At 37.2% G+C, this 13,021-nt stretch overlaps 1 protein-coding gene across 4 annotated transcripts in view; it reads left to right on the forward strand.

Moving 5' to 3' along the window:
• VPS13B (vacuolar protein sorting 13 homolog B) overlaps positions 1 to 13,021 on the forward strand; it is a 438,036-nt gene that overhangs the window by 402,934 nt on the left and 22,081 nt on the right. For all 4 annotated transcript variants that reach the window (XM_048287162.1, XM_048287160.1, XM_048287161.1 and 1 more), the window contains 9 exons: positions 348 to 518; positions 1,190 to 1,391; positions 2,395 to 2,583; positions 3,006 to 3,152; positions 4,390 to 4,661; positions 6,204 to 6,331; positions 6,926 to 7,125; positions 9,669 to 9,787; positions 10,961 to 11,775. In XM_048287162.1, coding sequence (XP_048143119.1) covers positions 348 to 518; positions 1,190 to 1,391; positions 2,395 to 2,583; positions 3,006 to 3,152; positions 4,390 to 4,661; positions 6,204 to 6,331; positions 6,926 to 7,125; positions 9,669 to 9,787; positions 10,961 to 11,775 — 2,243 coding nt within the window. The remainder of the gene's footprint in view (positions 1 to 347; positions 519 to 1,189; positions 1,392 to 2,394; positions 2,584 to 3,005; positions 3,153 to 4,389; positions 4,662 to 6,203; positions 6,332 to 6,925; positions 7,126 to 9,668; positions 9,788 to 10,960; positions 11,776 to 13,021) is intronic.

Below are 13,021 nucleotides of genomic sequence, written 5' to 3' on the forward strand. Positions count from 1 at the left end.
AATGATATCATAGGAAATATTAAATTTGCTACAACTATCCTAAACACACTGGCATTTGTTTGATTAAGCAGACCACATTCTTGTGTTTTAAAAAATAAGTTCCTGAATGATCTTGAAATGTTTTTTTGAGAATAGTGAAGAGTTTTCAGGGTCATTACAGTGTCATGACAAATGCATGCATGCCAGTAAATCCTCAGGAACTTGTTGGACATCATAACTTGATTCACCCACAATTACCTTGAGAGTGTTCTTGCTGCAGAGTACACTTGGGAAGCCTCATTAGAGAAAATTTTTATGCTAATGCTTGATCTTGTTGTGTAAGTGACTGAGTCTGTTTTCAATGACAGGGAGGAAGATGATCCATCAGAGTGTGCAGTCCCTATCTCAACTACTCTGATTAAACACATAGCGACTAAATCCCATCCAGGTGGCAATGTCGGCCAAGTGCTCTCCGAGTTCTATGGCACCGCTAGTCCTCCCCAGCCTGCATGGCCTTATAATAGGAAGGATTCAGAGAGGTAATTAATTCCTTGCTAAATCTTCTTCATGACTGTTGCATTGCATTTCCAAATAAACTGAAATCACATTCTGGAAGACTATATGTGATGAACACTGAGTATATTTTCAGCAATTACATTATTCCTGCATGCAAACTGCAGAATCTGTGGCAGGTGGGGAAAATAATGAGGTCAGCCTTAGGGCTGCCCTTGTTTACACTGAGAAGATTGCATCAGTATGTATTTTTAAAAAATGGAACAGTTTTTTTGTGAATGCACTTTCTTTACTGCAGCTCTAGAGGCTGTTGTTTATTCAGCTGCTGTTTGTTTCAGTACAGAAACAGGGAGTTGCTGTAGAAGTAGTTGTTGGGAAAAAAAGGAAATGTGATTTGATGACTACAAAAGTCACAGGTTTAGTTCTGAAGGACAGTGGTAACTCTCTTAAAGCATTTATTAATTGACTAAATTTAGGTTGAGCTTGTGGAGTTAAAAATATGCCTTTGTAGTCTACATGTATCTAGATCTTTCTGACAGCACCTCAGTGTGTTCCAGAATGATAAGGTAAAAAGAGAAGTTTTTCTATTTCACAACCAGGAAAGCCTTGCAAATTTCTGAAAATAACACCTTATCATTTGTCATCTTAAATTCATTATTCCTTTGACTTTATGTTTTTGCTTATTTGTTTTTGACAGCAATGAACAGCTCTCCCAATGGGATAGTCCAATGCGGGTAAAGCTGTCAGTGTGGAAACCATGTGTTAAAACTCTGCTGATTGAACTCCTGCCCTGGGCATTGCTTATCAATCAGTCCAAGTGGGACCTCTGGCTGTTTGAAGGAGAGAAAATTGTTCTTCAAGTGCCTAGTGGGAAAGTAATTATACCTCCCAACTTTGAGGTAACTTTGCCATTCACATTAGCAGGCACAGTTCTGCTAAATACACTGATTCTGGAGAATGGTTATTACTCCAGATGATTCCCACTTTCCAGTCACTGTCTGTTTATCTGTTAGTCATATGATGAGGAGTAGCAATAACAATAGGAGTTTACCACACTGACTAAGTCACTGAGTGGGTAGCACAACATACTTGGTAGCAATGTTTGAAAAACAACATCCAAAAGATGCATAGTTAAAAAGTGACTGCAAAACATTGTAGGAAGAAGGCCTTCATTTCATCAGCAGCCTTCTCCCTTTCCTCTCAGTTCAGCCAAAGAATCTGCAACATGGGTGTAATGTAGTAGCCCACGAAAATTGCTGTAAAGGCCAAGTAAAGACTTTGGCCCCTGCTGTGCCAGCGTGTCACTTGGGAAATTGTTGACTACAGTAGCAAAGTTGACAGTGTAAAAAGAATGTTTGGTTTGAGAATGCTTTATGTTATGTTATTTCATAGCTTTTAATGTTACCAAGGAAAGTTGATAATGACATAGGATGAATTACAATGTAGGAAGATTTTTTAGAATGCCTGCCTTCCTTAATTCAGAGGTTTGTGTAACTGATCTTCCCACATATCTTGGCCATGCACATTCTTTTTTATTAAAACTCTGATATTCTTTAATATTGAAATAATTAAAATAATTTGACATAGCAGCTTGTCAATTCCAATTATACAATCTGATACTCCCTGTTTATTTTGTCATCTCTTTTCCCCCCATGTCTGTCTGTTGATAAAGAAAAGGTCTGCCTAGTAACACATCTCAGTGTAGACTATGGCCTTGATCCCCCATGAGGGTCACTTCCTTACCCACCTTGTGGTTTCAGCTATCCTTGTACCATATAGAAAGGATCAGAGGGAGAAAGGCAGGAAATTATATTCACTGCCCACTGGAAACTGCATTTAGAAGTGTAGTAGAAGTGTATCAAATTATCAACAACTGATAATCAGTCATTTTTTCACTTGCAGGAAGCTTTTCAGGTTGGAATATACTGGGCAAACACTAACACTGTGCACAAATCAGTGGCAATTAAACTGGTTCATAATGTAACCTCCCCAAAATGGAAGGATGCCGATAATGGAGAAGTAGTAACATTGGATGAAGAAGGTTTTGTTGAAGCTGAAATTAAACTTGGTGCTTTTCCAGGTCATCAAAAGGTTAGAAGAAAATTATAATGATTTGTAACTTTATCATGTAAAAACAAAGTCATATAGCAGATAAAACAATCAAATGTATGCAGTGTGAAAGCGTCTCCCTAATTATGTTAATATATTTCCAACATAAAGAGAGTATAAACAATGTATGAAATATAATTTAAAGAAGTAGATTGCCAAAAACATACTGTGCAACCCATAAAGATAATACAATATCTCCTGGAAAAAGAATTAATGAATTCTCAATCTTGTTAGAATAACATTGACAGATGCAACTTCAAAAGTATGTGATGTGGCTCCAATTACGAAGTGCATGAATATAGAGAGGATTGCTGTGATTAGAAAGAAAATAGTAGTTCTACTGCTACATTTTACAACCTTTTGTAGTTTTGTATGACTTCATCGCAATTTTCATTATCTTACAGTTGTGTGAATTCTGCATTTCTTCCATGGTTCGACAAGGTATACAAATTCTACAGATAGAAGATAAGACAACAATAATCAATGATACAGCATATCAAATCTATTATAGGCCACAGATTTTTATTTCCAAACCCCACTCAGGAGAAGAGGTAAAGCACTGTAGATACTCTTTTTGTTTGTTATCTGTGGAAAATGGTTGTTTACATCTGTATCTTTATTTAGATGAGCTGCATATTAGCAAAGCTTGGAACAGAAATCTTTAGACATAGTAATAAAGTAATAGTGATAAAGTAATTTATATAATTTAGAATACTGAATCCTGGGTAAATTCAACTCCAGTAATTAACTGTGATCAGAAATCTGTGCAAGCAGCAAATTCTTGCACATTGCAGAATTAGTTCTGCCTGTTCTCCATCTGTTCAGGCACTAATGGCCATTTCTGTAAAATAGGCAGCGTAATCCGTAGTAGCTGTTGAAAATGTTCTCAGAATTTTTACTGAGTTTGCGTGTAAAAGAGGTATATTGGCCTGGCAAGCTGAAAACATTTTGTTATCCTTTTGGGAAGATTCCAGTTATCTGAACAAAGCTGCAGAACTAGAGACGTGCCCAAAGTTTATGTATTTCATAAACTGCATTAAATTGTGAATATCAGTTTTCTAATAATCTCACAGAATATTTAAGGATTAGCTTGCAGGAACCAAAATGTATGCATGGTCAATATATTTTAATCAACCGTTTATACTTATTTATTGAAGATTACATTTATAGTAAAATATGTGGAAAGCATTCTCAGGGTCAAACTTACTAGAAGAGTTGGCAGATCAACAAATTTTTAAAGTTCCTCTTTCTGTATTGTTTTCCTTCTGCTTTAGTTTTCTTTACATCAGTATCTACAGTTGTGCATCACACATTTTGTGGCAGTCTTATGGGATGGGGAGTTGAGAGAATGTTGAGGCTAAAATCCAGTCTTAATTTTGTAACTATAAATGCATTTTGTTCACACAGTTGTGTTACAGCAATGTAACTTGATTTTGGTACAGCTATGTTGTACTGCTGAGAGCCGACCATAGATCACAGAATTACAGAATCACAGAAAGGCTTGGGTTGAAAGAGACCTTAAAGATCATCTAGTTCCAAACCCCTCAGCATGGGCAGGGACATCTTCCACTAGACCCTGTTGCTCAGTACCCCCAGATAGCTGTGCTGCAAACCTATACCTGAAGACAGAATTTGGCCAAATAGACTTTAATTAAATGTACTTACTGCAACCTTTAGTTAGTTGTGGTCATTGGCTACTTGAGAGGGTTCTGTGCAAAATCAGCATGGATAAACTCCCTTTTAGGAGCCAGCATGCCATGCTACCACCACCTTTTTTTTTGTTTCCAGGACTTCCACTCACCTGACAGTACGGTGTTCAGCATCGGCGCAGCTGGGGCAGGCTGCAGAGAGGTGCTGAGCGCCATGCCCTGCTGGGACCTGATGTCGGAGCTGGGTCCCTTGGCGGCCGGGGCATCTGTCGGGGACAGGCGTGTGGTGCTGAGCTTCAGTGCCGGGAGCCGCGAGCTGTGGAGCCTCCCGGCCGTCGTCAGCGCGGAGTTCGCGAGGCAGAGCGTGGCGGTGCCCACGGGCACACGTGCTGAAAGTGGATTTTGTACCAGGTACTGTGCGCTGAGCACTCACCAACAGGGAACCAGGCTTGTTGCTAGAAAGCCTCAGCTAGTCAGAAACCATAAGAGATTAATGCAAAAGTCCAAGTAACACATGCCCCCATATGTAAAGGCAAGTCTTACTTTAATTTTAAAATTGTTATCTTCTGATAGTTTTGATGCTTTTATTGCAAACGGTTTAGTGATATGACCATGTGCAAGTTGTACACTTTTTATAATATATGGCCTGCTATTTTATTATGTGCATGCAAATAAGATCATGAAAAGCTTATATTGGGGAATTAAGGTTTTTTTAACTTGTGAACAACAATTTAAGATTTCAAGGAAAGTGTGTAATAATACAACACAAAAATTTAGGCTTTTTTTTAAAAGGAGACCTATATTCTTTTAAGCATAATAAGAGGATAAACAAGAAAAGACAAAAGGGGTGAAACTATTTTGAGATTACAGCAAGGAAAGATTTCAAGTTTTAAAGCTTGAACTGTGCAGTTGTGCATTCTACTTACAAACTTATGGATCCAGCTAGTTAAAAATAATCCAGTGACTTGTCAGATGACCAGCTTCGTTTCTTGAACCTGATATCTGAATCTATTCATGGTTATACTAGTACAAACAAGAAACAATCTGCTGAAATTAGAGAAGCTACATCAGTCTGTATTACCAGTGATGTGATCTTTCTCTTGCCTGAAGTGCTTGATATCATTCAAACCCTCTTACAGTTCCTCTGCAGATTCCAAGAGGTGTCATTGTGGATACTAAAGATTCTCATATAGACTTCAGATTTTAAAAAAATTTAATGGAAAGAGTAAGGAAAGGATTCCTTATCATTCTACCACAGAGAGAATGGCATAGAGATTCTCATGTTCCTAATAATTTTAATTTTCAGACTTCGGAGTTTTAAAAAGTCACCATGAGGTTAAGTTTTTTTAGCAATAGCCAATAAATTTGCACAAGAGGAAAGAATTTATGTTTATTCATGAAGATATTTTATGTAGCTAATGAGTAGAACTAAATTAATTTAATCTCATTTTGGAAATTGATGTAGTGATGATCCATAACATTAACATTTAAAAGAGCAGTAGCATTGTGGATCGTTCCAGAGGAGCAGTCAGTTAGAGTTACATATTTATTGAAATATCTTTCATGTGTATCAGAGAAGTATCCATGCAAATTCTTCTGGAAAATTTTAAAGATTTATGTTGAAAATTTGGGCCTACAATCTCATGTTTTTAATTTAATATAAATCTCTGCTGGCTAGGGCTCTCATCTTGTAGACACACATGTTCAGTTTAACTCATGAGTACTCTCCATGAAGCAATTTCTTCTCTCACGTTTTTTAGACTATTTCCACATGTTCTTCTGTTGAAGTAGAGATATGTACTTGCCTAAATGTAGATAAGTATCTATGGACTTGGAACTTGATCATGAAGAATCTCACAGATACTAGTTTTGATTTTTTTTAATTGTTCAGGATAATATGTAAAGATTTCATTGAAAACATGCAAAAATCCAATATATCTGCTTCTGTTTTAGGCCTATAGCACTGACTTACCAAGAGCATCTTGGTGTGACGTACCTAACACTTACAGAAGATCCTAGTCCTCGTATAATTATCCACAATAGGTGCTCCATTCCATTGCTTGTAAAAGAGAATTTCAAAGGTAGGTACTATGCAATAATTAGAAACAGTGCACTGTTGAAGTATATCTTATTTTACTGTATCTCCAGTCCAAAACTGAGTTCAATATGTGTTTTGGTTATAGCAAGAACTTGATGCCCTTGTAAAAGTCTGTCTCAAGGTGAGAGACTCTGGAAGCTATTGGAGCTAATTGTGAGGTCAGGAGTATGAACTTAAGTGTCTCCAGGCTTTTGAGTCTCCCTGGTTCCAGCTGTCAAGGTGACTCAGCTCAGTAGGAAATTCATAGGTAGTGGAGTTTTGTTGACATCAATTCAATCCCATGGAACATTTATATTTCCTCAGATTTGCAAATGTAACACAAAACAAATTGTTAAAATTCTGGTTACAGTAAGTTAATGTAATGATCAGCGGAACATTATTTGTGTAAAACTTAATGAAATAGAAAGAGAAAAGAAAAAAACCCAAACATACAATATTCCAACCAATAGAAAAGCAATGTTTTTATTTATTAGTAATATTTCAGACAGAAACTTTCTCATTTGTGCAAGCATAGATGAGTTTTGATTTCATACAGGTTTTAGGAAGCTCTGATCTTGTATATTTTATAAAATTTCAGATACACCAAAGTTTGAAGTTTACTGTAGAAAGATTCCAGCTGAATGTTCGGTTCATCATGAACTTTACCATCAAGTCTCCAGCTATCCAGATTGCAAAACAAGAGATTTATTGCCCAGTATTCTCCTGAAAGTGATGTCATCTGATGAATTAGTAAATGAATGGAGTGATTTTGTGGACATCAACAACCAAGGAACACAAGTAAATCATTATAAACCACTTCCTAGTTCACACCATAAATGGTTGTCTTCCTGACCTGCACAGTACATCAATCCTCTGCAATAAGTGTATCCTTTCTGTTGGTTTAAGGGGGTTTTAACTCCTGGGAACTCTCCTGCCTAAGCCCCTTCCTGTGGAAGTTTTAGAACACAGACTATCTTCTTTACTGTCACTTTTTAAAAATAGCTAGATTGAAAAGAGAGGCTTTATAACACTGATTTTTTTTCACTTCTTTTGAATCAACCTGGTTTTGCCTGGAAAAATCAGGCTTGAAAATTTCTGGGCTCTGTAAGCAAAGAATGCCACAGGATCCAGGAAAACTTGGTGGCTTAATTATCAAGGGATTTTTATCTTTATATCTTGTAGGAATCATCACTGTCACTCTCCCTCTGTGTCTTTACAGAAGCTACTCATGTCTCTCTAAAACATAACAACCCCTCCCTTTTCTTTCCTTCTGTTATTTTTCTCTGGGTCTTGAGGCAAATGAAAGGTTCCTTGACTGGAGTAATTGTTTTTGATGAGAATTTTTTCCATCTTTGAAGTCATTAGTTTACATGGAATCAACATAAACTGCTTGGCTCTTTGAAAGAAATACTAGTTTCAGATGTTTTCCCTGGGCACCAATCACAAAATGCTCTTGATTATTGAGTGTTATATTATATAGCAAGTAGTTCAGTTCCATTCAGCAAGCCAGTCAAGCAATGCAAGGTTTCAAATTTCAGTCATTAATGTTATGCCAGACCAGGGTTCTTTATAAGTATCTGGCTCCTAGAAGGAATTAGATGCTAAGACAACATTTGGGGATCATTGTCTACTTGAAGAGCTCTCCAGAAAAAGTGTAGCCTTCTGTAATTGAAGTTTTAGGATGTACATGTTGAAAATTTTCCCAGGATTTCTTAGTCTGTCTTTCTCTTAGAAAACTATGAATATAAGTGAATAAGAAATATACTAATAGTGTCACATACAATTCCGTTCAGGTTGTGAAATAACTGGGATTTGGAGGATCTTAGGTAATGTGTATCTCTTTGTAGTCACACATAGGTACTTATTTTTCTATTAGAAAGTAAATTAAAAACTACTTAAAACTAATACCTTAATAAATATTGAAGTGTCTATCATCAGAATCATCTGAAATTGGAATTAAAATGACCAATCTTCAAGATCAGTGGAGGTTTATTTAGAATAATTAGAGTTTTGAAAATTCTGTAAATGTCCTTTTTTCTCCAGTTCCATGTAGGATTGTGAATCTCTTCCAGACAAACAAAGGATTAAAATTGACATGTCAAAATTAGAAATTCTCTTATATGTAATTCTCAGAAGAATAAGAAGTTTGATTAATAAAATTGAGTTATCTCTACAAAGTTATTATGACTAGTCTAAGAAGAATCAGTTTCAGTGCTGATCCTACTAAACTTCCAATTGGTTTTGCTTCTGGTGACTTTGTAACAGCAGTAAAGATTCTTCAAGACAAACAGCTGTTTATTTTACCTGTGCTAGCCCACTGTCTTGGTGTTATTTCTTGAGCTTGCATTCCTTTACGTTATAGCTTCTGTCATTGCAATCGAATAAACAATTGTGTTGATAGTAGCCTTACAAGAAAAGAGAAGCCAGCTTACTCTGACAAGGACTGCTGTGAATTTTCCAAACCTTTAAAAGACCTTAATCTTTTATATTCTATATAAAACTTGCATGGAAATCATACAGAATTAAGCTCCAAAACCGATCACTTCTTTAAGTAGGATATTCCTAAAGACAACTTGTCCAAAATGACAGTTTGTACACCTGTAAGCAAGACACAAACCTGTTGTCAAATTCCCATTTTTCCTGCCTTTTTAGATGTTTTATGCTTTCCAATAGTTTTTTGCCATTTCCTTGTGGTGGCACCTTGCCTGTGAAGGTGTTCTCACCAGTTTAAATGGCTTAAAAATGTGTTCAGTGTTCAGTTGTTATGCAAATATTCATGGGTCCAAAATGTTACTTTTCATTCTTCATGTGTTTTCTATCATGCTATCAGCAATTCATCTACCCAGCTCTGAGCTAGGGCGTAGCAACATAACGTTATTTTAGGGTTTGTTTTCGAGAGGAGAAAGTGGGATTATTTGTGTAAAACTTAATGAAATAGAAAGAGAAGAGGAAAAAAACCTAAACTTCAGCTTGGGAGCTTCAGGAACATGCCTTTCTTCTTAATCCAAAATCACAAATTAAAATTTCCTATTTATTCTTCTCATATAAACTCCACCCTCCCCAGCATATCTTGCTTATTTCTGGAGAAGTTTCTTATTAAAATGTATTCCGTTATTCAGTTGAAGGATGAGGTGCAAATTTCATCTCCTTGTACAACTGAAATACTTAAAGTAGCAGAGCAGTTATTTTCTGAATCATTGAAATCTGACTTTCTTCCTGAACAGTGTCCTGATTTAAGTAAAAGATCTCAACCAGAAGGCATTGATAGTATTAATTTAATGTATGACACTGAAAACAGTAATTTCGGTTACATTCCATGTGTTTCTAACCCTCTCCTCTAGATTGTGTTCTTAACTGGTTTCGGCTGTGTTTATGTGGACATCACCCATCACTGTGGAACAATAGTCATAACCTTGGCCCCAGAAAGAAGAGCAGGACCCGTTGATATCAACCTCAACAGGTACATAAAGTGCATAAAAGATTATAAAAAGCATTGCCAAACACTACTGTGAGGTCAGTCAGCTTTCTAAGTGTTAACTGACTTAGAAACTTTGTCTTAACTGTTTGTTTTGTTTAATACTGCTGCATGCTCTGTAGCATGTGTTTAGACCATATGGCTTTGTATATAACAGTTAAAAAGGACAATCTGACATCAAAAGTCATGTCACTTTAGGGTAAACACTAGATGACTGGTACAAAAAGAGGACCTGAGTTGTTCATTAAATAAAAAAAGACATTTTCCATAATAATTAATTTTGAGTGTGTTCATTAGTTTAAAATGTATTTAGCCAGATCCTGCCATCTGTAATCTTACAAGCTCCCAAGGAAACTTACTATGCAAGAGCTGTAGAAATAGTCTTACAGTTAGTAATTAATTGTACTTGATCATGACACCCTTCTTAGGAAGATATCCCCATTTCCATAATACACCACAATCTGGTCCTCAGCCTCATTCAAGTGCAATTGTAATACTACTTATTTTTAAGCTGCAGAATGCTTGGCCTCCAGCAATCCTGTTACAATTAGAGTGGAATTTGTTGTACTGTTTTTATTTGCATTGTAATTAAGTATTAATCCCCAGGCAACTGGTCATCAGCAGTACCTAATAGTCCATTTGCTAGTTAAACTTGGCAATGGACAGTTCACATTGCAGGGGGGAGGCCCTCAATGGCATCAGTATGAAAATACTGCAGCAGCTTCATTGGAGGGCACTCACTGCATGTGGTATGAAGTGATTATCCATAATAGTAACCTTCTGTGAAACATCTGAGGCTGTACATGAATTATCAGAAAATTGCATTTGTTGTGTGTTTTAATATTCTCCTCTGTAGCAAACGTAATAGGGAATTACTGTGTAGGTAGAGATGTTCCTGTCCAAACTATCCTGTTGATTGATAAAAAAGACAGACAACCCTGGTGTAGATGTATAGTGTCCCATTTCTTAGAAAACCTCCTGGGTGGTATCCACTGTGGTGATTCAGGTTACCAAATCCCAGTAACATTAGCAGGACTTGCACAATGAGTTTCCCGTGTGTTATAGAGAATGTCTCTCTTGATAGCTCTTTGAGCAAGCAAGATGCCAGGTGAACTCAAAAGACAAGAAGTAATAAAACTTACTTTCCCTCCTGTCTAGAAGTCAAGAGCTGACCCTGTCACTGAAAATGTTCATCAGTCAGTTAAGTCTTGCTGCATTTGATGATATTACAAACCACAAAGTGTCATCTGAACTCCTACGTCTCACAGCAGACAATGTTTTCCTCCACATGGCCCCAGCCACCAGCTCCCTGTCACAGGAGTTCCAGCAGGACTCTGTGGAAGGCCTCCCACAATTTCATAGTCTCCAAGTGTATTGTGAAGACTTGCAACTGGACAATCAGTTGTACAGCAAATCCAATTTCCATTTTGCAGTCCTGCTGTGCCAAGAAGAGAAAAATGAAACCGTGCAGTGGTCGAGAATGAACAATTTCATTGTTTGTAACAAAGATTTGGAAAGCTATAAGGAAAACTGCTTTATAAAACTCTGTATTGCTTTTTCCGAGGAAGAGAATTTCATGTTTCACATGAATGACCTCAGCTTTGAGCTCAAGCCAGCTAGGCTATATGTGGAAGACACCTTTGTTTACTACATTAAGACTTTGTTTGATACATATCTTCCAGAAAACAAAATTGCTTGTAAATCCACGAATGCTTCAGATACTACCCCAATAGTGCCTGAGCAAGTGAGAGAACATGCAAGAGCTTTAGTCAAGCCAGTGAAGCTAAGAAAATTAAAAATACAGCCTGTTAATCTCCTTGTCAGTATTCATGCTTCATTGAAACTGTATATAGCCTCAGATCACACCCCTCTCTCCTTCTCTGTGTTTGAGCGAGGACCCATCTTCACCACTGCCAGGCAACTTGTCCACGCCTTGGCCATGCATTACGCTGCTGGAGCACTTTTCAGAGCAGGTCAGTACTTTTCCTTAACACACATTCTCATTGGGTACCAGGATTCTGGGAGTGTCACTCAAGACGAGTAACCTGAATTTTTGTTTTCCTCAGAGACTGTTTGATAACAATACTTTCAGACACCTTTCAGGTCCTGTCATACAACAGAAGGGAAATAAAATCACTGAGCAGACACCAGTGAAGATTTGCAACGTTGTGCTAAACATTAGCCAGCCACCTGAAGGCTTTAGCCACCCGTAACCCTGAACACAGCATAAAAATGTGTTCTAGCTGGCTTAGGTTTTGTCATTTGATATTATAGCAGTAGTCAGAATCAACCCACACTCCTTACATAAACTCCCCAAAACAGTGTTTAATCAAATTATTCAGCATGTTGTTCTGTGTTCAGAAGTAAATTATAGACCTGAATGATGTTTTGTTGTTAAAAGTCCTTTTGGCTTCAGTTTTCTTCATACAGCCTTCAATCTAAACTGGCACACAGATGTTTGTTGTCCTTTGATCCAAGAACTATGAAGTTTGCTGTTAGTAAGTTTTTCCCATATAGGATCAATAGCAAGCAATTAGTCTTTTTATGTTATCAGGTACATTTTGTCTTCCTTAAATACTAATGTAGAAATAATGAAATCTGGTCTCTGATGTGTCTTGGTGCAGCACAGAATTTGTGCCTGAGACAGAAGGAAGCTCCTCTGTGATCACACACAAGTAACATATTCCACACTGGAACATGGGATTTATTTCCCATGGTAATAATTATGGTCAGATTTTCTGAGATCCTAATGCTGCCATTTGGACTGGAAGCATAACTGCAACCTGACTTCTGTGCATACTTTCCAAAACTGTACACATGTATTTTAGCTATTTATAGATGCTGACTTTGTCTTTCACTGTGCGCATACCTGACTCACACTGCTGATTGTGACAACAGTATACACAATTGTGCACCAGAACAGTGTACCAATTCATTATTTTCTTGCAGTATTATGCTTCCAAAATTTGCAGGTTTTTCTTTTGGCTACTTGTTTGGATTTGTTTTGCAGTTAAATCTCATCGCACAGAAGGGCAGATCTAGATTCTTGGTAATTAAGAGTGAAACTGTAGCCAAATATGGTCCACGGTGTAAATGCTTCTCGCCCATGACTGGCTCTTTCCTTCTGTGCTACCCTTGCAGTGTGCAGCAGTGCAAAGGCCATCACTTGCTGTGGGATCAGTGATGTACCTGAAATCAAGCAGATTTAAGTATTAAGAA

This window comes from Corvus hawaiiensis, chromosome 26 (assembly GCF_020740725.1).
Source record: "Corvus hawaiiensis isolate bCorHaw1 chromosome 26, bCorHaw1.pri.cur, whole genome shotgun sequence".
In the NCBI taxonomy this organism is placed as follows: Eukaryota; Metazoa; Chordata; class Aves; order Passeriformes; family Corvidae; genus Corvus; species Corvus hawaiiensis.